General features: G+C 44.3%; 2 protein-coding genes across 6 annotated transcripts in view; one reads left to right on the top strand and one right to left on the bottom strand.

The window, feature by feature from the left end:
* The window catches only part of UBE2K (ubiquitin conjugating enzyme E2 K), a 29,667-nt gene extending 24,303 nt beyond the window's left edge, over positions 1-5,364 (bottom strand). The window contains exon 1 of the mRNA XM_081209187.1: positions 5,183-5,364. Within this exon, the coding sequence (XP_081065313.1) occupies positions 5,183-5,245 (63 nt within the window). The 5' untranslated portion in view covers positions 5,246-5,364. The remainder of the gene's footprint in view (positions 1-5,182) is intronic.
* A 674-nt stretch (positions 5,365-6,038) lies between these two features.
* Positions 6,039-24,268, top strand: part of SMIM14 (small integral membrane protein 14) — a 34,847-nt gene continuing 16,617 nt past the window's right edge. The window contains exons 1-4 of one of the 5 annotated variants that reach the window (XM_081209183.1): positions 6,039-6,920; positions 9,045-9,138; positions 9,657-9,721; positions 20,461-20,536. In XM_081209183.1, the coding sequence (XP_081065309.1) occupies positions 6,729-6,920; positions 9,045-9,138; positions 9,657-9,721; positions 20,461-20,478 (369 nt within the window). In that variant the 5' untranslated portion in view covers positions 6,039-6,728 and the 3' untranslated portion in view covers positions 20,479-20,536. Of the gene's footprint in view, positions 6,979-9,044; positions 9,139-9,656; positions 9,722-11,622; positions 11,781-20,460; positions 20,541-24,268 lie in introns of those variants that run through there. The other 4 variants (XM_081209182.1, XM_081209185.1, XM_081209184.1 and 1 more) reach the window with 4 other exon arrangements.

The raw sequence follows: 24,268 nt of genomic DNA, 5'->3' as shown, positions 1-24,268 counted from the left end.
ATGGTGGTCCTATGCTGACAGAAGATTCTTTCATTCAGAACAACAGGGATTGAGGCAATCTTCAGTAATTCCTTTCCTTGCTTCATTTCTGCTTCCAGAGGGTTGTGAGACCCTTTAGAACAGCATGGAGGGAGAAAAATGCTGAAGATCACCTTGATCTGTTCCTGGACACCAACTGGATACAATTCTAGATATGAAGACATGCTGTTGCATATGCATGCATTTTGCAATTGCCTCACAGGTAAGCTTAGAATAAAATTAATTGGAGTTCCATGTGCAAAAGAGCTGTAGAAGCGGTCCTTCAGATTTTCTAGGCTAGTTTTAGGCATTAGTATCTTCCCTCTGTTGTAACAGTTTATTTGAAAGATCGAACACCAAGACCTACAAGAGATAATTTCTTATATATCCTCAAAGTTGCCATCATCTTGGTTTTCTTACTGTGAAATATTAGACCATATGTCAGAATGATAACTACGGATTACTAATTTTTAGGAATACAGTGGTACCCCGCAAGACGAATGCCTCGCAAGACGGAAAACCCGCAAGACGAAAGGGTTTTCTGTTTTGGAGGCGCTTCGCAAGACGAATTTCCCTATGGGCTTGCTTTGCAAGACGTAAGCCCATAGGGAAATCTCCGGGGACCTGTTTTAAATTGCTGGCGGTCGGGAGCAAAGACTTTCGCCCACAGCCGGCCTTCAGAAGAGGTCCTGGACCTCTTCTGAAGGCCGCCGGGGGCAAAAGTCTTTGCTCCCCACCCGCCTGCCTTCCCGGGACAGCGGAGACTTCTCCGCTGCCCCGGGCGATCTTAAAATGCTGGCGGGCGGGAGCAAAGCGTTCGCTGCCGACCCCCAGCATTTTAAAATCTCCCCGGGACAACAGAGAAGTCTCTGCTGTCCCGGGCGATCTTAAAATGCTGGGGGTCGGCAGCGAACGCTTCGCTCCCGACCCCCAGCATTTTAAAATCTTTGGGCGAGTGTCTGCAAGCCTCGCGCGCCCGGCAGGAGGTCCTGCCGGGTGCGCGAGGCTTGGGGCGGCAGCCTGTCACCCGAAGCACGGGGAGCCCTTCGGAGAGCTCCCCTTGCTTTGGGCGAGTGTCTGCAAGCCTCGCGCGCCCGGCAGGAGGTCCCGCCGGGTGCGCGAGGCTTGGGGCGACAGCCTGTCACCCGAAGCACGGGGAGCCCTTCGGAGAGCTCCCCTTGCTTTGGGCGAGTGTCTGCAAGCCTCGCGCGCCCGGCAGGAGGTCCCGCCGGGTGCGCGAGGCTTGGGGCGGCAGCCTGTCGCCCGAAGCACGGGGAGCCCTTCGGAGAGCTCCCCTTGCTTTGGGCGAGAAGTCTCTGCTGCCCCGGGCGATCTTAAAATGCTGGCGGGCGGGAGCGAAGCGTTCGCTCCCGCCCCCCAGCATTTTAAAATCTCCCCGGGACAGCAGGGGCTTTTAAAATGCTGGTGGTCGGCAGCAAAGCCCTCCTGTCCCCGGAGCTTGCGGGGCGGGAGGTGGGAAGAAGGGCTTTTTTTCCCACCGCCAGCCTTCAGAACAGCCTTCTGAAGGCTGGCAGTGGGAAGAAAAGCCCTTGTCCCCCCCCCCCCCAGCCTTCAGAAGAGGTCGGGGGACAGACTGTCCCCGGACCTGGTCTGAAGGCGGTTTCCCTAGGAACGCATTAATTGATTTTCAATGCATTCCTATGGGAAACTGTGCATCGCAAGACGAAAAACTCGCAAGAAGAAAAAACTTGCGAAACGAATTAATTTCGTCTTGCGAGGCACCACTGTACAATATCTCATCACCACAAATAAAAGAATAGGGACAGTATGGTAGTCTGAACCCATTTTGGTAACATTTACACAATATTGGGTGTTGAGGAAGGGCAGAATTAGTTATGATAACAATTATAAATCTAGCATGTGGTCTGGACCGAAGTGTGGGGTAATTAATAAAGAACTGAAGTTGGTCAAGGAAAAAAATCTAGATGATATCGAACTACATCTTATTTGGAGCAGACACACTGAAATCAATGAACTTAAGTTACCCAAATCCATTGGTTTCAATGGGTCTAACTCCCAATATGACTAATGTCAGATATTCCCATTCACTCATAAAGCAAATGGGACAGCCTCAGGTTAGCGCTTATTGTTCAGCTTAACCCACTACACAGGGCTGTTGTGAAGATATTGAAATACACCCATGTACATCACCCTGAGCTCCTTGAAGGACAAGACACAGATTTAAAACAAAACCCTCGTTTTCTTCAAATATTATCAATCATACCAACACTGAAAGATTTCAATTCATTATTATTTGTAGTACAACATAAGATAGCTTCTGGATACAACTCACTGACAGGCAATATACTTATAGCACTGCCTATTATATAACATCAACAGATCACTAATATCAAACTTGCTTCTCAATGCACAACTGCTTGGAAATGAGGACAAAGTTCCTATCTAGAGATGACAATCTGAAGGGAAAATACATGAATCTGAACTGTTGTGTGAGCATTTATTTAGTTAGGATAGGAAGCATGCAGGAAAGGCTGTGGACATGATGCAGCCAGAATTAGGAACGTGTGTCCACAACTTTTGGCATTAGAGTGAAGTATATATCTACTTAAAACAGTCTAGACTGAGATTTTTGTTTCTGTATGCTGTCACTGCTATCCTCACACATGAAAACAATTATATAGCTACAGATATATAATGATATGTAGATAGATACCTAAAAAGGTTACAACTAAAATATTTTAAGTGTAAACAATAAATGTGCAAACATGTATATATAAGTACACTGATTATAATGCTGGGATTAATTTTGCATCTTCTTTTTAAATACAAGGCAAGTCTAGGTTTGCCTGTCATAATGTGTGAAATGGTCCTCATACCGAAAATCAGTCGGAGTTGCTCTTAACTAACATTTTCAAGATGGCAACAGTGGAGTAGTACAAGACAGTATGTCAAACCTATCCTAACCAGGAAGTTATGTCAACATATCTCCTGTGTAAGTTCAGCTTCATCTTGTTTCTAGCCAGGGTGTGTGTGGCCAGGTTTGGGCAGGTAGTGTAAACTTGAATTTTCTGCCCTTCCATGAATTCCTATGAAATGTTTAGTTACACTTGGTTTTTTGTTGGTGCAAGTTGCATGGAGCTGTGTGGGGAAGACCAATAACTCTACATCAGTATGACTTCCCTTGGTTTAACTTTTGCCAGCAGGGGAGGGTTAAAAATCACAATTGCTTAAGGCCAGCCCATCCCATCCCAGGAGTGGAAGTACACCAACTAGATGTTAGGATGTGGCCCTCTCTCTCTCTCTCTCTCAGTGTGTGTGTTATAATCACACTGTAAGGTAAACGGTAAAGGGACCCCTGACCATTAGGTCCAATCGTGGACGACTCTGGGGTTGCGGCGCTCATCTCGCTTTATTGGCCGAGGGAGCCGGCGTACAGCTTGCAGGTCATGTGGCCAGCATGACTAAGCCGCTTCTGGCGAACCAGAGCAGTGCACGGATATGCCATTTACCTTCCCGCCGGAGCGGTACCTATTCATCTACTTGCACTATGACGTGCATTCAAACTGCTAGGTTGGCAGGAGCAGGGACCGAGCAATGGGAGCTCACCCCGTCATGGGGATTTGAACCGCCAACCCTCTGATTGGCAAGTCCTAGGCTCTGTGGTTTAACCCACAGTGCCACCCACGTGCAAGGATGCAGCAAAGGGTCACTACACATTTTTATGTCCTCAAAGTCTGCAACTACAGTTCACACTTTTTCTTAAGAGGTTGGTTTTCAAAAGCAATATGCTACTATGCATCCTCCACCTTTTATCTCTGCCATATCGTTTCTCATCACACAGGTATTTTTTTATACTCAGTTATGCTAATAACAAATAACATACCAGTTTACACCACCAATAGATTCATATTCTTCCTATTAACAGTATGACACCGTACAAACCAATTAAAAGCACTTTGGATGTTCTCCTCCACTATGTACATGTGAAAGGAATAAACAAAGTATTCCATGCACTGAGGCAATCTTATGTTAGTCAACTGATGGTCATACAGGTTACAACTGCATTTCAACCTTTCATCACCTGTGAACCGATGCAATGCGCCCACAATTTATTGCTCTTTGACCCACCATTCCCCCCACAGTTTCCAGATTTCTGAATGGCTACACACACACACACACAAATGGGGAAGTGCGAAGGGAAGCATTGCCAGTTTCACAGTCCCAAATTTCATTCCCCTGTCTTCCTCCTCTACTTTCCAGCCAAAAAAAAAAAGTGACAGCGGAAAGCTCTAATGGGTTTGACAAAATGCTGGGGGGAAATTCAACCGCCGCATCCATATCTGCGCTGGTAACCATAACAAGGCTTTTAACTTTTCTCCGGCCTAGTCAGTTTTACCAGAAAGCAGAAGACAAGAGTGGCAGGATACCTGTGGGACTGAGCTGGAGACCAGTGGCAGGGTTGCCACTTTTAGAAGACATCTGAAGGCAGCCCTGTTTAGGGGAAGTTTTTAATGTTTGATGTTTTATTGTGTTTTTAATATTCTGTTGGGAGCTGCCCAGAGTGGCTGGGGAAACACAAGCAGATGGGCGGTGTATAAATAATAATAATAATAATATTACATGGGCCAGCATCTGAGCCAGTGAAGTGGTGTGTGCTACTTATTTCACCCCCAGCAGAAGCTGGAGAGAGCATGTTGACATTTGAGAGCAGCAAAAGCACAGCTTGAGGAGGGCAGTGACGTGCATTCCCCACCCCCCAGAAGGAGCAGATTCACACGTATGGTGGTTAACACGCTACAAATTCAGGCGTGACTCTGGGCCTCTTGGGTGGGCCTACACGGGCACCAGAGAGGATCAGATGGAGCTGGCAGGCCTAGCTTGATCCCCTTCCCCCTTTCTCATCATTTCTTCCTTCCCCACCCCCACCCCATTCCCCTCAGATGGGGGTCACTCCCCACCGAGGGACCCCCTCCCCTCCCCAGAAATTTCCTTTTTTTCCCCCATGGGAAATGAACGTTGCCCGAGGAAACGAGGCAACATCGCTGCTTCTCCGAGACCCCGGAGAGAAAGAAAAACGGAGGCGAGGGAAGGAAAACCGAAAGGGATGTAGCCTCCCAAATCTCTCCCCCACCCCCAATAAACGCCACGACCGAGGAGGGCGACAAGGGAGGGAAAGGCTGACCTCCTCGCTCTTCAGCACCTCCTTGAACTCCCGCTTGATCCTCTGCACCGCGATGTTGGCCATGTCCTCGGAGGGGTCCGACGACCCGCCCAACCCCAGGCCGCCGCCGCTGCCGCCGCCGAGCCGGGCCGAGCTCTTCCACCCGCCGCCGCCACCGCTGCTCCCGCGGGTTAATCTCCCGGCCCTTCCAAAATGGCGCCGGCGCCGAGCATGCGCGTTGGCCGCCGCCGCCGCCCGGCCGCCTGCCCCTTCCTCTCCGTCAGAGAAAGGAAAATGGAGAGGGGAGGGGAATAGGAAAGGGCGGGGGGGGGGGAGCCGCTGCTTCGGGCCCCCGCGAAAAGTGTGGAGAAGGGGGAGGCAAAATGAGAGGAGAAAAAGTGGAGAAGAGGTTCTCCTGTCAGACGGTGGTTTCACCCCTCAGGGAGAGGGGAGGCCTTCGCCCACCTCGCCTCAGGAGGGGTCGTCGGCGACCTCCGCCTTTGGCCGTCACTGACTATGAGGCAGAACCGCCTTTTCTCTCTCTGTGTGTGTGGTACGTAGGTCCGTACGTGTGAATGTGGACCGTCTGGAGCGGAGGCGAGGCCTTCTCGGTGGCGGCGCCTTTTCCTTGCGCGACGGCCCTCCCTTCAGAGGCTGAGACGGGAGAGCTACACAACTTCCCCGTCTTGGGAAGGCATCGATTTCTTAGGATGTTTTTAGATAATAATAATACACATGTGCTGTTAGCCGCCCAGAGCAGCTGGGGGAAACCAGCCAGATGGGCAGGGTACGAATAAAATAATAATAATAATCATTATTATTATTATTATTATTATTATTATTATTATTATAGCGTGGGTGGGGAAGGGTGAGGGAGTAGGGCAGTTTTTAAATAATATTTTTAATTACTTTTCAGTTACAATCCAATAATAGACCTATTATAACAATACCAATTTATAATACAATTATTAATACCAATCATTCAAATGCCGAATTATATAATTTAGAGAAAGTGCTAGAATTGATGGTTGGATTATTTGCTTTATTTCTGGGTTCCAAAATCTTATTAATTTCCATTACGTTCCGGTCATAATAATAATAATACCTTATACAACAACTGCATTATTAATAACTTCTATTCATGTTGACACATTAAGTGATTTATAAAACTGCAAGGGAGGAACTCAAACTATATCCTTGTTCTTCCTGTATGTGGCAATTGTTCTGTCTGAGGTGTTTCTTCCTGTCCTTGTAAGATGTTTTGTCTTTCTTTCCATCCATCATGCCTTGGGCAAAGCTGATATCCCATTGTTGTTTAAGGGCAGAGCTAAGGCCCTTGTGATGAAATCACACCCATCGTATGAGGTATCACACGCCTACCTGCTCCTTCACACAAATGCAGCCTTTGCACGCACCAGCCTGTGTGGCGGGTGGATTGTACATAACACATTGCCCACCTTCCGTTTTAATTTATAATCATCATCATCATTTTATTATTTGTAATAAACCCATCTGACTAGGTTTCCCCAGCTGTTCTTGGTGGCTTACAGCATATCTGGAAACATCTATGCCTTCCCAAGACAGGGAAGATGGTTTCTCAAAGTCGTGCAGTTCTCCTTGGGCAACGTTTCTGGCCTTCAAGTTGACGCAGATTGATGGGAAAGGTCTCCATTTTGGACACTCCACATGGAGAGGTCTGAGGTGTACAGGAGACGGCAGAATTGCTCAGGGGACGCTTTCCAAAATGGGGCACCAGGATGTGAGTGCAGTAGGACGCAGAGTCAAGCTGCCACATTGTGGAGGCAGTACAGCATTTTGTAAGCATTTCCACTCCCCAGAATGTCAATAGCATTCAGCATGAAGCTTGATCCATGTACACAGCTCTTGTAGCATGTGGGATGTCAAAATTAGAAATGAAAGAATGCCTCCTTCCCCCACAGACCTTCCCAGATCAGCAGAAGGGGCACTGGGGTAGTAGCAATTTCTTTCACGAGTTTGTGGTGGCAGCAACCCAGAATATGCCTTTCTCTGCAGCAGCCCCTAAGTTGTGAAATTCCCTCCCCATAGGTGTGTCTGACTTCTTCACTATACAACTTTTGGAGAATCCTGAAGATGCCCCTCTTAACCATGCCTTTTGACACCTGAGATGTGCACTTTCAGAGTCCACCCTATTCTTGTGACTGTACAAACAGGTTTTCATCTGACTTTCGAATTGTTGTAGCCCACCCTGTGACCTGCTGTAATACACGTATTAATTGCAATAATATTGGGGCCATTGGACATGGGATGCTGAAGAGAGAAATATTTTGTCCTTCAGAGCAGTGGCTACAGCTGGATGGCCTTCTGAGGAGTTCCAGTCTGTTATTATTACTTATCTATTTGATTTATTAATCACTTAATACCTAATAGTCTAAAAAAACAAAAGTGCTTGGTTTTCTTACAAAAAGGATAATGCAGTCTTTGGGTTAGCAAAGATGCAGGCTTTAAAATCTCCCTTTGGAGAGATTTTGTACCATTTGCTGAGTTGGGAGTCAGGCCACATGGCTCCTTTGCTTGCACAAAAAGAAAAGACAGAAGAAGCAGGAGCAGAAGCTGCCGAGAGCCTGCTAATATACACCCACTCCGGCAACTTGAGTTCAGGGCTCAGGTTAACCGTTTCATGCACACAAGTGTGAGGCAGTAACTGTATATTACAACAGAAAGTAACCTGGACATGGGGACAGTAGAGAGGAGAGATGGAGCAATACAAATGCAATACTATTGCATGTTTACTGAAAAATAAATAACACTATGGTGCTTCCTCCATAGATAGGGCTTTTAGGACTGCAGCATAAGTCAGATATGAGGCCATATGGCAAAAGGCAGGCTCCAGGGAAAGTACCTGAATAAAAGCAGTAAAAGGCATTGATGCAACCTGAAAACTGTACACCATATTCAGATCCTTATTTGAATGTATGCTACCACCTCCCATGTTCCATCTTAAGACTCTTAAAAGCTACAGAATCATGGTTTTACATGTGGGAAGGAAAATAATAATAGATATAGAAGATTACCCATGTGGGGTAATTAATAAAAGAACTGGCTGGATCCCTAGATCCAAAGCATGGGGATAATCAAACTCTCCAGCAAGAGAGAGCTCCCAGCAGAATATTAAAATCACAGAATCATGCAGCACAGGGAAGTGTGAGCAATATAGACTGTTAGACCCTTTAAATATCTTGTTTAGTTCGCTCACATTGCTTCCCCTGTCTACCCTGCTTGCAACTAATACTGGAGAAGAGAGGGTTAAAGAGTTTTTGACCTATGATTACTCAGTTTTAAAAAGAATGATCCTGTTAAAATTGAGTTACTGATGAGAGATAAATGGAAGACATGCACATTCTTAGACTACAGTGGTACCTTGGGTTACATACGCTTCAGGTTACATACGCTTCAGGTTACAGACTCCGCTAACCCAGAAATATTACCTCGCGTTAAGAACTTTGCTTCAGGGTGAGAACAGAAATCGTGCTCTGGCGGCGTGGCGGCAGCAGGAGGCCCCATTAGGTAAAGTGGTGGTTCAGGTTAAGAACAGTTTCACATTAAGAACGGACCTCCGGAACGAATTAAGTACTTAACCCGAGGTACCACTGTAATCACTTAGATACAATATTCAAAATATCTCGTAATTCTTATAGCATTTGTGGATCTGCTTACAATGAAACATGTTAGTATGAACTGCTTTCGCTACCTAGTTACAGAATTCTGATTAAATTGCAGAAATAAGCAGATTAGTGTGAGCTCACATTTCAGACAATAGCACCTCTCAATTTTCCTGCCTCCTTCCTTATCTCTTGATATGTGTAGCTTGCTTTATAAATGTTACCTTTTTCTCTGTGCACAGGTTGAAAAGTTGGTGTTACAGTGCCTTCTGCTGGATGGAATGTGTCAAATTAAATCTGCCATTGACCAAGCAACTTCAGTAAGGAATATTCACAGTAAGACTTCCCCCTCTTCAGATTTTTTTCCCTAGAGCAAATTGAAAGTGTTATTTAACTGTATTAAATATTAAAGCCAGGGTATTAACCAGATGACAATTTCCAAGCCTCAGCAGGTTTCAGGCTTTGAATTTACAATGCCAATGATCAATCCTAGATTTGGTAATTTTCGATATTATGCATATTCTCTCTCCAGCTAAACAAATAGCAGGGTTTTTTTTAGTGATTTTTTTTTAAGCATCAGTTGCAGCAGGAATAAAAGAATGCATGGGAAAACAGGGTGACTTTGCCAGATACCTAAAAGATAATAGTAATGATGGCACCAGGTGAATTTGCATGGGGAGGGAATTTCACAACTGGGCAGCACCAGTTTTTTTAAAAACAGTGGTACCTCAGTTTTCAAGCATCTTGGAAGCTGAACGTTTTGGTTTTCGAACGCCAAAAACCCATGCTTCTGTTTTTAAACACGCCTTGGAAGTTGAACGACTTTTGTAAAATTTTCTCCATTGAAATTGCAGACCGCCTCTGTGGCTCGGTTTTCGAACATTTTGGAAGCCGGAACGGATTATGTTTGAAAACTGAGGTACCATTGTATATATATTATACTGAGCATTTCTATGCCCTCTCCCATGATGTCAATTTTCTTAATGGGCCCCCCATGACCATTTGTCCATTAAACAATATTTTTAAAATTATAATGCCTTGATGTAGACTTCAGGTCACGTTAACTAGGTTTTCCTCCCATACTTTCTTGCAGCAGGGAGGGAAGCAGGCGCCCCTTCTATGGCCAATGGGTGGGACTAAGCTGGCCTTCACCTTGCCATTGTCTTCTTTCTGGGAGGGCAGGGGATACAGCACCCTAGTGTCCTTTGGTCCCCTGGCCAATAGCAGAGGGCCTCCATGCTCTTCCCATCAGCTGTGCCAACAAACAATAATACATTTTAACTTGGCAAAATACTAAGTTTAGAGAAGGGTTGGAGATGTTGCTGGATTACAACTTTCATTCTGCTGGGAATTCCATAGTTAAGGGTCGCCAGCACCCCCAAACTTCCAAGGGTGATGGAACTACCAAGAGGGCCCCTCTACTGATCTTAACGTTCAAGACAGTAGGAAAGGAGGCAGTGTTTCATATATTTGGGACTTTAGGTATTTAGGGCTATAAACACAAACAAGAGCACATTGAATTGCGCCTGGAAATGAACCAGCAACCATGCCCGTTTTAGACAGTGGGTTAAAAGGTAAAGGGACCCCTGACCATTAGGTCCAGTCGTGACTGACTCTGGGGCTGCGGCGCTCATCTCGCTTTATTGGCTGAGGGAGCTGGCGTACAGTTTCCGGGTCATGTGACCAGAGCAGCGCACGGAAACGCCGTTTACCTTCCCGCTGGAGTGGTACCTATTTATCTACTTGCACTTTGACATGCTTTTGAACTGCTAGGTTGGCAGGAGCAGGGACTGAGCAATGGGAGCTCACCCTATCGCGGGGATTCGAACCGCCGACCTTCTGATCAGCAAGTCCTAGGTTCTGTGGTTCTAAAAGGAACCCCAGCCGGGAATCTGCATGCTGTGTTTTTGGACCAGTTGGGCTTCTGCGTGGTCTTCAAGAACAGACCCATGTAGAGTGTGTTACAATAATCCAATCTGGAAGTTACCAGAAAATAGAGTGCTGACCTAAATCCATTTATGACCTAGCAGAAAACACTATCTTATCAATACCAAGTTATTGATTCAAAGTTATTTTCTCATTTGTAAAGTCATATTCATTCTAAGGGACTTACACGCCACTTTAAAAATTGGCTATTGTGCCATTTTTGCCATTTCAGCATAATCCCATCCACTTAATCTGCCATTCTTCTGTGGTCAGGACTTTATCTTCTTTCCATCTCTAGCAAAAAAGACTGCAAGAATCAGAAGTCAGGAAGACCAAAACCTTAATAAAGAATGGGAAAAATTTATTGTTTATCTTAAAAACCACAGTAAACAGTTAAAATCGTTAGTAGGGTTGGATTAACACTTGTAGTTTAATGGTGAATTTTGGATATAATGGAGATGCAAAAGACCTGATTATAAAAGTTGCAGGAGGAAATGACTAACAATAGGACCCACAAAGGGGACTAGGGCAGTCCAGAAGATTCTTTGGAATCTTGTTTTTATGTTGTTTAACTTTAATTTGTAAAGCCAAATATATATAGAGAGAGCGAGAGAGCCGCTTAATCTCAGGGTTGTGGGTTCGAGCCCGTCGGGCAAAGAGTTTCCTGCATGGCGGGGAGTAGTGGACTAGATTACCCCCCCCCGGGGTCCCTTCGGACTCTACAAGTCAATGGAGGGTTAACGTGCAACTGCAGCCTTAGTTTTCCGCCGCACGATTCGGCGACAAGCGCTTTCCTCTGGGGCGGCCGCCGAGGGGTGCGGCCCGTGCGCTTTAGCGCGCCGCCCACCGCGATCCCCATGGGAGACAAGGGGAGGGTGCAGAAGAAGCCCTCCCCTTGCCTGCGAGCCGGCAGATCCGGGTCTTGCAGCGCTGCCTGCTAGACTGACGTGGTCGACGGAATCAAAACACCAGGCGAAAGGCAGTCGCTCCGCAGCTGCGCTGGCTGGCGTCTTGGGGCTGCGCCTCTTGCTCTCCAGATCCGAGCAAACCCGGTGAGTTGTTTGTGGCTGCCTCTCCGCATTCCAGCCTCAAGCTGTTTTTTTTTTCTCCTTTCCCCTTCTTCTCCCTCCCAGGCTTGTCCTTCTTTTAATGGAGGAAGAAGGCGAAAGGAGGCAAGGAAAAGGAAAAGTTTCCCACCCCGGTTCTCTCTTCTGCTTTGGGGATGGGAGGCAAAACAAAAAAGTTTTTGGGAAAAGACTGCCCCTTGTTCCCTACTGCTGCTTTTTGCTTATTCTGGATCTTTGCAAGTATTTAAAACCCGCAAAATATGCAAGCCCTGCACTGATTTCCTGGCGGGAGGGGGGGGGGTCATCTAAAACCGGATCTCTCCCTGTAAAAAGCCTGTTGCTGATCTTCCCTGTGCCAAAGGAGCCCCACCGACTTTGCTTTGGTGAGAGGCCAGCTGTGATAAAGAAGGAGAGCCGTTTGCTCGCTGGGGCTGGCGAAGCTTTTGTTTTTGGTCTTGCAGCCGAGCAGAACTGCACACCTGATTTATACAGATTTGGTTTTGTTCCTGAATAAACGTTTTCATATTTCTTAGGAGATGCATGATGCTGAACTCAAGGCAAGTTAAATTTTCAAGTGTGTGCAGAAGTTTAGGTTGTGAGCTGGGTACACCTACCACCCTGATGGCTTTTACGGCGTGAAGCGGTCTATAAATTTGTTTAACAAATAAAACAGTTAAAATTTAGTAAAGGCGGTGCCCTCAAACCCTTGTAAGCTAAACCCTACGCATGTTTACACAAGCTACGTGGAGTTAAGTGACTGACTTCCAGGTTAGCATGGGCACTTTTGTGGGAGTAAACTTCATTAAGCTCAATAGGACTTGCTTCTGAGTAAACAAGTATAGGACTGAGAAGCACATTAACTGGATCAGTTTTATATTATTCCTCTCTTTCTCTTGCTCTTTAATAAGCCAGGTCACACTGTGTTGACTTTTGAGTTAAAACATCAGCTTCCTCAATCTTTATAAAGAAATGTTTCCTGTTCACAATGGAATAGGGATCCCTGGAACAGACAACAGATGCCCCAGAAGCTATTACATTCTCAAGAGAGAACCTTGGGAGAAGGCTAGCGATGACACTGTAATGCCAACCAATACTGAACATGGATGCTTTTAATTCTTTTTTTTTTTAAAAAAAGTTAGGACTTCAGTCCTAAACATATTACTTGGTATTATTTAGCTAATTGGGCTTACCTTTAATACTAAAACATGCTGGCTTCAGAATTCCTATGCAGGGAGAAAAGATGAGGATCCAGAAATTACAGACAGACTATTGGCAAAATCTAAGATAGTTGTTATTTAACATCAAAAGTGTACTTGTGTCATGTTATAAGTGTGAAATGAGTATTCTGAAATATCCTGGAAAAGGTATGACTCTTTTCCTGAGTGTGCTTTCACGGTGTGGTAGAGTTGCACGTTTATCATCCTACTGTTGTAATTTTCCTGCTTTTCAGAATGCCCTGTGCTTAACTAATGATTTTATTTTAATTACCATTATGATCTCAATTTCCTGGCTTTCACTGACCTGCACCTTACCCAGTGACTTTATTAGACGTTCAGGAGGATCAGTCTGACACTTTTTACATGTGCATTGCTTTGAAGAAATGTAGGTTACTAAATAAATGTAAATAAATAAACAGCCAGAAGGGTCTCTGTCAATTATATTAAAGGTTGCAAAAGTTCATATGGGTGGTCCTTTTTAAAAAATAAATAAATAAAACTTAGTAAGTTTTACAGAACATACAGAAAGTGGGAAAATAAAAATATGAAGAACCTAGGACCATGGGACATATAACAATATCCCAAGAAGGCCGTCCTTCTTCTATCCTGGTCTCAATGACTTAGGTCACAAACTAAGATTGGGAAGATCTGGGTTCAGATTCTTGCTTAGCCGTGAAGCTTGCTGGGTCACCTTTGGCCAGTCCCTATTTTCAGCCTAATCTAAGGGTGGTTCTGAGGATAAAATGGTTGAAGTCATGTACATTGCCCTGAACTGCTAGACAGGTCACCAGCCTTTTTTGGACTCTTGGGCCTGTTTGTAATTTAGAGAGTCCTCCCCTGGTTGCTCCTCTCTCCTGCTCTCCTTGGACCAGTGGGTGGCCTCTGCTTGGAGAAATGAAAAAATAAAAAGTATCTGGGAACATCATGATTTTCTTTATTCTGCTAGATAAGTTTGTTAGCAGACAGGCTGGACAAACTGTCTTTTTGCTAGTTTCTTGTTTATATTACAGTGGTACCTCGGGTTAGATACGCTTCAGGTTACAGACTCCGCTAACCCAGAAATAGTACCTCGGGTTAAGAACTTTGCTTCAGGATGAGAACAGACATTGTGCCCCGGCGGCGCGGTGGCAGCAGGAGGCCCCATTAGCTAAAGTGGTGCTTCAGGTTAAGAACAGTTTCAGGTTAAGAACGGACCTCCGGAACGAATTAAGTACTTAACCCGAGGTACCACTGTACTGTACTGATTTGCAATAACTGGAGGTAGGGAATAAGGCCAGAAGGTCCAGCAGTGGAAGAAATAGGTTTGCTCTGTTACTATGCATTCTTAAATGCAAACCAGATCCACTAAAAAGGGTAAAAAAAAAATCCCGTCGGCATTATTGACTCCCAACCGGTAATGAATTTGGGAGCAATCTTCACCCCTTAACAGCAAGACTTTGTGGAGGGGGGCAGGCACCACTGTATCCACAGAACTGCTGGTTGTGTTGGCCAGGGCAGAAGGGAGGATAGGCGGGAAATGCCTCTTCACTACACCACCAGTGTGGGTGGAAGCATTCAAGGGACACTTGTCATCTGATGCAAGGTGATGTGTTCATGCCTATCTTTTTTAAGATTATTAAAACTGTTGTGCCTTGCACCGGCAGTTGTAATTCAGCTGCACAGTTAAGTCACCTTAATGGCTTTATTTGGTACAGGTGTTGTGAATGTAAAATCATTTTACCATTGATAAAGTGCTAGTGCAATAACTATAGGATCTTTCTTCCTCTAGGAAGTGGACGTTATTCCTTGTGAAATATCCATTGCATCATACTTGCAGATCTGGGGTGGGGGAGCTGTGGCCTTTCAGATGTTTCCTGACTGCAACTTGCATTGTCCCTGACTGGTTGGGGCTGATGGGATTGGTACTTCATCAACATCTGGAGGACCACAAATCTCCATCTCTGTTGTAGATGAACCTGTGATATATAACCAGCCAGGAATCCATAATCTGAGTTATGAGTGTAAGGAGTTGCCTACTTCACAATATCTTTACTTTCATTAAAAAATAGAGCCCAAAGTGTTTTGTTCTATCTGCTGTATTTAGAATAAAAAAACCCCATTAGGACTTTAGTCCTGAACTGACCCTAGTGGAGTTTTAGCAGCCTATGTTAAGATTTGCAGCCATGACATAAATACATTTTGGCAAACTTTTATTTTGCAAGGTATTAAAAATATGTGTTATGTTATACTGCTCAGTATGCACTTGTCTGTATTTGCATTTTCTTAACCACAACATACTGTTTTTAATTAAGGTTGAGTGTTCTTTCTTACCGAAAATTTCTCGTTTCCTACTTTTGTATATATATTTAGAGGCAAAAAGCAGCAGAGGGTGTCAGTGCTTTAGTATTTTGCATTAGTGACTTGTGGCGGTTACCAGTGACGTTCTGTGTTTGTGGTTTTCAAAGAGGTTTCATAATAAGAAGACCAGTAGCGGCAGACAAGCTGCCCAAATGAAAGTTTGCCTTCTACTTTCAAACGCCCCCTTCAATGTTTTGGGTGTATTTTAGGGCAGATTCTCAATTTATATGGGGTAAGAGTGAGATCCAAGTGGGCCTAGGCTAGCCTTCCAAAGCTGGTGCCCTCCAGTTGTTTTTGGTTGCAAATCCCATCATCTGTGACAGTTGGCTGGAGCTGATGAGAGCCGAAGGGCACCAGTTTGGGGAAGAGTGGCCTGGTACTCAAGTGATAGGACTGTGGTCCCTAGACCATGCTGCAGAATCCTCTGAAATGTCCAGGAGTTTTGTGACAGTCAGAGTATTCTCTGAAAACTAGCCCATATGAAAAGTGTTCCATGAAGGTAGGAAGTATGAAAATATTTGGAACATCTCTGAACATCTCTGCCTCCTTCATGACCTCAAGGGTAGGACTAGTGGAAGGATCTCACAGCCCCTTTCTGTGCACGATGCCTCTTTGTGTGATTCACATAGCCACTGAGTTAAAAGCAGTAAAGTAAAAGTAAACTTGATCGGATGGTGTGTGTCTTAGATTTAGTCCGCAATCCTATACACACTTGCTTGAGAATTAAGTCCCACTGACCTAAATAAAACTTACTTCTGAGTGCAATATGTATAGGATTGACTGTCTGTTATTTTTAAGAGCATTAAAATATTTTGACATGTAGGAGATTACACATTAGATCAGAACATATACACACACACTTGCAAGCTGAACTTCTCAGAATTCAGAGAACATCCTTGGTCTCCTTGATAAATGGTAGTTGTCTGGGGGGAAACAAGTGCTTCTTATTTACCCGGACAGCACCCATCAAATCTGCCTTTTTGCCGGCACTAGTGCAATTATGTTTGCAGTCCTGGCGGAACATTGTGTTTTGGTACATTGCGTTGCTGATACGTCCCATCCTAAGCACTTCCATGATAACCCTGCACATATTTAGAACTGGCCTGTTAATTCTGTACATGGCAGCCTACCAGGGAAGATGATTGTGTCGCTACACTTTGAAAAATGATTTGATGTTAAAATATTTTCTGAAGATTGGGCTGAATGTAATACAGCCAATGTGGTGTAGTGGTTAAGAGCGGTAGACTCATAATCTGTGGAACCGGGTTCGCGTCTCCGCTCCTCCACATGCAGCTGCTGGGTGACCTTGGGCTAGTCACAATTCTCTGAAGTCTCTCAGCCCCACTCACTCACAGAGTGTTTGTTGTGGGGGAGGAAGGGAAAGGAGAACGTTAGCCGCTGTGAGACTCCTTCGGGTAGTGATAAAGCGGGATATCAAAGCCAAACTCTTCTTCTTAATTTCTCCAAAACAAGTTGGGATTCAGGCCCATCAAAGTAGTAAGAGTTCTGACTAACATAAGGAGTTGAGACGTGGGCTACGCACTTCAAATCAGTTGTACCGATGGCACTCTGAAGCAAACTTGGACAATGGACGTCCCAAAGTGGGGTTTGCATTAGCAGGGCTCGCACTACCATTGGAAAGAGTAAGATGTTTTGACCTTTAAAGCTCTATGTGGCCTAGGACCTACATACCTACGGGACCGCCTCTCCTGGTATGCCCCACAAAGGACCTTAAGGTCCAAAAATGACAACATTTTGGAGGTCCCAAGTCACAAGGTGGTTAGGTTGGTCTCAACTAGGGCCAGGGCCTTTTCAGTACTGGCCCCGACTTGGTGGAACGCTCTGTCACAAGAGACTAGGGCTTTGCGGGACTTGACATGTTTCCGCAGGGCCTGCAAGACAGAGCTGTTCCGCCTGGCCTTTGGTTTGGACTCATACTGACCTTTATGTTTCCCTCCCCTTACGGTTTTGACTTTTAAAATGAGGCTGCCTTTTAAATTGCATTTTAACCTGTATTTTAAATTGTTTTTTTTTTTCTTGCTATGTTTTTACTGAAATTTTATTGGTGTTATTTTTTTTTTATTTTTATTTTTTTGCATTTTAAAATTTTATTAGTATTCCATATATGTACATTATATTCGTATTGCATACATCTCATACATTTTAGACTTCCTTCAGCGTCGTTGACATTCATTCGTATTTGTTTCTTTATAGCACATTCCAATCGTTCATACTGCCATTTATACCTCCCTTCATACATTATATCCAATAAGCAGTACCTCTTAATGCTTTACAGTGCCTCTTTAAATCCCACTAGCGTTGTGTTTACAAAACATTTGTTCTCCAGATATCCCACAAATTTCCCCCAGTCATTAATAAACTTTTGATCCTTAATATATCTAATTTTCCCTGTTAATTTATCCAGCTCAGCATATTCAATCAGTTTTAGTCTCCACTCTGCTATCGTTGGGCTTTCTTCCTGTTTCCACTTCTGCGCTACCACAATTCTAGCTGCCGTTACCGCATACTGGAAGATTTTACAATCCTCTCTTTTGATGTCTTTTCCCATCAATCCTAATAAAAAAGCTTCAGGTTTCTTTACGAAGGTATAGCTTAGTATTTTTTTGATTTCATTGTAAATTTCATCCCAGAAGCCTTTAACTTTCGTACACTCCCACCATAGATGATAGAACGTTCCTTCTTTTTGTCTGCATTTCCAGCATTTGTTGTCTGTTTTGTACATCTTAGCTAATTTTACAGGTGTCATGTACCATCTGAATAGCATCTTCATCATATTTTCCCTTAGTAACACACATGCAGTGAACTTTATATTCACTCTCCACAGTTTTTCCCAATTCTCTAGTTGAATCTCGTAGCCGAAATTTTATTGGTGTTAGCTGCCCTGAGCCAGGCTCTGGCCAGGGAGGGCAGGGTATAAATAAAATTTATTATTATTATTTATTATTATTAGTCAACCGATTTTGTGCATCATTAAATTGTGTTTTTACTGTCATGAAAGTGGGGAGCCATTTTCTGCCTCATTGCGTGAAGACCAGCCTTGGGTATTGTCGTGGTGAGGGGAGGCGTTTGTTGCTCTGTCCTTGGAAGCAAAATGTTTTGTGCTGGGCCTGGGAAATCCATGTTTATGGATAGTTTCACTGGGCTGTAATCAAATGTGCCCCTCCTACAGCTACCTGAAAGGTTGGTTCTCACTTGGTCCCTCCCATATTACATCACTTGTTAATGCAGGGGTGAGGAACCTCTTGTAGCTGGCAGGCCAGAGCCTTATCTCCCCCCCTTCCAGTTCTGGCAGGTCATTTTGATAGGTAGGTGAGGTCAGAGGTCCCCCACCACTGTATTAGGGTCTCATAATTCTTATACAGTGGTGCCCCACAAGATGAATGCCTCACAAGACGGAAAACCCACTAGACGAAAGGGTTTTCCGTTTTTGAGCTGCTTCGCAAGACGATTTTCCCTATGGGCTTGCTTTGCAAGACGAAAACGTCTTGCGAGTGTTCCGATTTTTTGCGCTTTCCCCCCTTTTTCTAAGCCCCTAATAGCCTTTTAGCCGCTAATCTGCTAAGCCTTTAATAGCCGCTAAGCCTTTAATGGCCGCTAAACCGCTAATAGCGCTAATCCGCTAATTCGCTAATAGGGTTGCTTCGCAAGACGAAAAAACCGCTAGACGAAGAGAATCGCGGAACGGATTAATTTCGTCTTGTGAGACACCACTGTAGTACAGTGGTACCTCTGGTAACGTACTTAATTCGTTCCGGAGGTCCATTCTTAACCTGAAGCACCACTTTAGCTAATGGGGCCTCCCGCTGCTGCCGCGCCGCTGCCACCGCACGATTTCTGTTCTCATCCTGAAGCAAAGTTCTTAACCTGAGGTACTATTTCTGGGTTAGCGGAGTCTGTAACCTAAAGCGTATGTAACCCAAGGTACCACTGTACTCCCACAAGACATGGAAGAATAGTTGATGCAAGTCCTAGAAAGCTCTTAATCTGGATCCAATCCATCAGTGCTCTAATTTAGTTTTACTTGGTCATAATTTTTCCAGTTGATTTCAATGGAACCCAAATTCAACTGACTTAATTTGGACCCAACCTCTCACTTTTCACTTTTCCCTGTGAAACATGGAGACCAAAATGAACTTTTTGGCTATAGGTATTCAAATTTGCCTCATAAAGGTAGAAGAGGCAGCTTGATAGTAGCAGCTAAAATGTAGTCTGAAAATGTCTCAAAGGGTGTGGGTCTTTCCCGCTGCACACACATTTTTACATGGCATTTAGGAATCTATTTATGATTGCACAGTGCAAGCTAGTAAATATATAGGATACTGGACTTGCCTTAGTTATTGTCCATTTGCATTTGAAACTTCAGTGATTTACTGATAATGTGGTGGGAGCTTTAGATTTGTGCACGCTTCAGCAGCCACTCAAAATGAGCAAATTGTCATAGTGAGACGTAGAACTGGGCATTTCTCAAAATGCCACCAACTCGTCTGACAGGTTTTTGTGAATTGGCCCATAAAAATGACAAACTTCACTGTGCAAAGAAGTATTTACTTACGGAATAATTTTTAAAGAACCCCATAGCTTAACAATTGCTAGACTAGTATTTTTAGTCAATTATACTGTATTTAAAGGTAAAGGGACCCCTGACCATTAGGTCCAGTTGTGGTTGACTCTGGGGTTGCGGCACTCATCTCACTTTACTTGCCGTTGAAGCCGGCGTACAGCTTCCGGGTCATGCGGCCAGCATGACTAAGCTGCTTCTGGCGAACCAGAGCAGCGCATGGAAACGGCGTTTACCTTCCTGCCAGAGCGGTACCTATTTATCTACTTGCACTTTGACGTGCTTTTGAACTGCTAGGTTGGCAGGAGCAGGGACACAACAACGGGAGCTCACCCGTCGCGGGGATTCGAACCGCCGACCTTCTGATCGGCAAGTCCTAGGCTCTCTGGTTTAACCCACAGAGCCACCCGCATCCCTTAATACTGTATTTAACAATTAGTAAATAAAACAGATATAGGGTTGTATCCAATGCAGACTCGGTGGAAATAGAACAGACTTCTGCAGTGGGACTTCACCTTCTTTTTCCTTTCAGCTCAAAACCTGTGCCTGAGGATTGGCGGCTATAGCAGATTTTGGAGGTGTGCAGAGGTCAGCAGTGTAGAGAAAAGGAAGGTAAAGTTCCATTGCACAAATTTAAGTCCATTTTACTTATTAATACTTGTACTGATGACGTTGGATTGCTTCTAACTATTTTTACCATATGTCACCTGGGCATTAACATATGGCAGCTAAAAATATAATAAAGATTAAGTAAACAATTTTTCTGTAAGTAAACTCAATGCAAGAGTACAGTAGTGAGCCAGTGACATGAATTGAATCACACCCATTGCTAATACTGGTATTTATCACAAAATTAACCTTTGAAATGGGTGATTTTACAAAAGGCTCTTTTAAATTTGTACATTTTCGTGCAACCCAGAAAGCACAATTTTGACATTTTGGTTTTGTAAACCTGTACATTTTAATTGCTGCATCATAGAAAGAGTGCCACGTTGCTTCACATCTCCTGCCCCCCTCGTCCCAATTTGAACTTTGCTGTTGTTCCTGTATAGTGTTACACCAGTCAAACAGGTGTAACTAGCAGGTAGGTTCCAGTAAAAGATCTGAGTTGCAGTACTAGAAACCAATTAATACAGGAACTGTACCCATTAAATAGGTACAACCAGAAAGTAGTGTTCTTGTCCTTTTATAATGTTTATGAGGGTTGTGAAGGTCATATGATTTACTCGTGCTTTTTGCAACACAGGGGGAACTGCCTCACCCACACCCTGGATGCCCCATCATATGGGGTAATACAGTGGTACCCCGCAAGACGAATGCCTCGCAAGACGGAAAACCCACTAGACGAAAGGGTTTTCCGTTTTTGAGCTGCTTCGCAAGACGATTTTTCCTATGGGCTTGCTTTGCAAGACGAAAACGTCTTGCAAGTGTTCCGATTTTTTTCCGCTTTCCCCTTTTTCTAAGCCGCTAAGCCGCTAATAGCCTTTTAGCCGCTAATCCGCTAAGCCTTTAATAGCCGCTAAGCCTTTAATAGCCGCTAAACCGCTAATAGCGCTAATCCGCTAATAGGGTTGCTTCGCAAGACGAAAAAGCCGCTAGACGAAGAGGTTCGCGGAATGGATTAATTTCGTCTTGCGAGGCACCACTGTATATGGCATCATTATGCTTCCAGATGAACTCCCACGTGAAATCTTGAAAACGAAGTAGCAACTTGTGCTCCTTCCGCATGAACGCTTGTCACTAAGACATTATATCATCAAAAAACTCATCCAATTTGACTTACATAAACTTGCCAGTAATCTGGGATTGTACCTGTCTCCAATAAATTAAGTAGAGGTCATTAGAGAAGTGGTAGGTCTTGTGCCAGGGCACATCATTATCATATCTAAAAATCTGTATTGTACAATTTTTGAAAGCAGGATTTAATGTTCCACCATTTTAGTGGTGATGGGGGAATTTCACTGCCTTTCAAAACCCTTCCATTGACATCTACTTTTCTAAATCTGTTTTTTTAAAAAATAAAATAAAAAATAATGGACCTTTCAGTGATTCCCCTACCTGAGTGATAAAGGTCTAGGAACGGTTTTATCATGTGATCTGCTTGGTGAGGCTTAGGAAACAGTGCCAAGTGTGGACTATATGAAGAAGGTATAAAGATAGGACTCATAGACTCCGTTGCCAGCAGCCCACTCCCACTGAGCTGAATTGAACAAGTGTAAATGTGCTCCAGAAACCGTGCATTGTTGTCCGCTATGTATCTCTCCCCACCCACCTTGGGCATCAAGCAAAGGTTTATCAAGCCTCTGGTGGGTTTCCATTCATAGCCGTAGGCTGTGTTCCAATTAGTGTATCACATTGTGTGTGTGCTTGTGCCAGAATGCCAATTCGTCTAGTCCAGTACTACAGATTTAAAGAGGTTTAAAGATTGTCTCAAGCCAAATCTTTAAAAATGTAGCATAAACACTGGCAACTGGGAAGCACTGGCCTGCGAGCGCTCCAATTAGAGAACAGCCTTTACCAAAGGTGTCATGGGCTTTGAAGATTCTTGAACTCAGGACGAAAGGGAGAAACTAGCTAAGAGGAAGGCACCTTTGGCAAACCCTTACCATGGTCAACTCCCTATGTCCCCACTGCAGAAGGATGTGTGGATCCAGAATTCACCTCCACAGTCACTTACGGACTCACTGTTAAGACCGTGTTCATGGAAGACAATCTTACTTGGCTATGAGTGATCACCAAAGAAGACTGCAGATATGAAGTCTGCCGTGGATCCTGGGCCCAACTTTGTAGAGTCTCAGAGAGGGATGGGGGAAACTGTGGTCCTCCAGATACTGTGGAACTTGACTCCTGTGAGTCTGAGCCAGCACGGACAATTCTTAGGGATGGTGGAAGTCGTAATGTAGCAACAGCTGGCAGATGACAGGTTCTCTATGCCAGATCTAAGCAAATCTTCCCAGATTTGGTCTCAGAGAATCTCAGTAGGAAAAGTTTATAATAGAAAGCGTGTGCTCTCTGACACATCAATTTTAACATGTCATACAGTTATTAAATTGAGAAGGTGCAAAATGTGACTTTATTTGAAACACGGAATTAAAAATGCATTAAAACTCACCCGCCTTTCTCTTGCTGAGTGTTTACCTACCCATGTTTATCAGAGGTTGTAAACCTCATTGTAAACTTCCTCATTGCTTTGGTACGAAGCAGGTGATAATGCTTTTGCTTGCTGAAAGCTCAGGAGGAGGATATACTACTGGGAGTCCAGAAGGAATTGGATTTTAATTTGGAGGCACACCAGATCATTAAAATGGCTCCTGTGCCCTTTAACACATTTATTAAATCGTTACTGAAATATATCACATAGTGATAGAGCTTGTGATCAGTACATTTCATAAGTTACATGGAGGCTTCTCTTTCCACTTCTTGCGTAGGCTTACAAATATAGACCAGCCACATTGCTTCAGCAAACACATTATTTCCTTAATGTGTATGTTTGTTGATTAATAGTTATGCAGGAATGAAGAGGTTTGCAGAAGTGAATTGGCAGGCAGGATGAACTCAACCCCTTCCCTAGCCACTGATTATCTTAATGCAATACCTCTCACACTTTTCCCCTAGTTGGGCCTATGTCTGGTCTCTGAACATGCTGTACCACTGAATGACAACCCTCACCCTGCTTGGACTAAATACTCGTGCTCACTGGTTTTTCCCTTGCAATGAATCTCTCTGAATTATGGGAAACTGTATTTCCCCTGGAATGTGTGATTTCCCCCTGTGTCTTCTATTTATCCTACTTCCCACCTGGATTACAGGGGACAATATCTAAATTTGCATGGGGTGGTGGTGGAATATAGAAGGAAAAATATACTTTTTCTAGGCATCATAAGGAAACAGCTGTAGAACTGCCCCCTCGCTGTTTTTGTCCCTGTGGAGTTTGGCAATGAAATGATTAATTTTGCAAAAGGCAGCTCCACCCTGTGCAGCCAAGGTTAATAGAGATTAAGTGCCCTGGAAGTTTAAGTTAATTGTGACGTGTTCTTCTGGTTTCAATGGGACCTTGGCTTTATCTGAATTGTAGTCAGGAAGTTTCTGGGCCGTGCATGACGAAAGAGCGGTGGGATGAGATAAGGTACGTCAGACAAAGCATAGTTCTTTACGGGTAAACTAGGTAAAGGTACCCCTGCCCGTACGGGCCAGTCTTGCCAGACTCTAGGGTTGTGCGCTCATCTCACTCTAGAGGCCGGGAGCCAGCGCTGTCCGCAGACACTTCCGGGTCACTTGGCCAGCGTGACAAGCTGCATCTGGCGAACCAGCGCAGCACACGGAAACGCCGTTTACCTTCC

Source organism: Podarcis bocagei, assembly GCF_964188305.1.
Source record: "Podarcis bocagei genome assembly, chromosome: 9".
NCBI lineage: Eukaryota > Metazoa > Chordata > Lepidosauria > Squamata > Lacertidae > Podarcis > Podarcis bocagei.
Note: the sequence above shows the minus strand (reverse complement) of the source record. Positions and strands in the feature narration are given on the sequence as shown.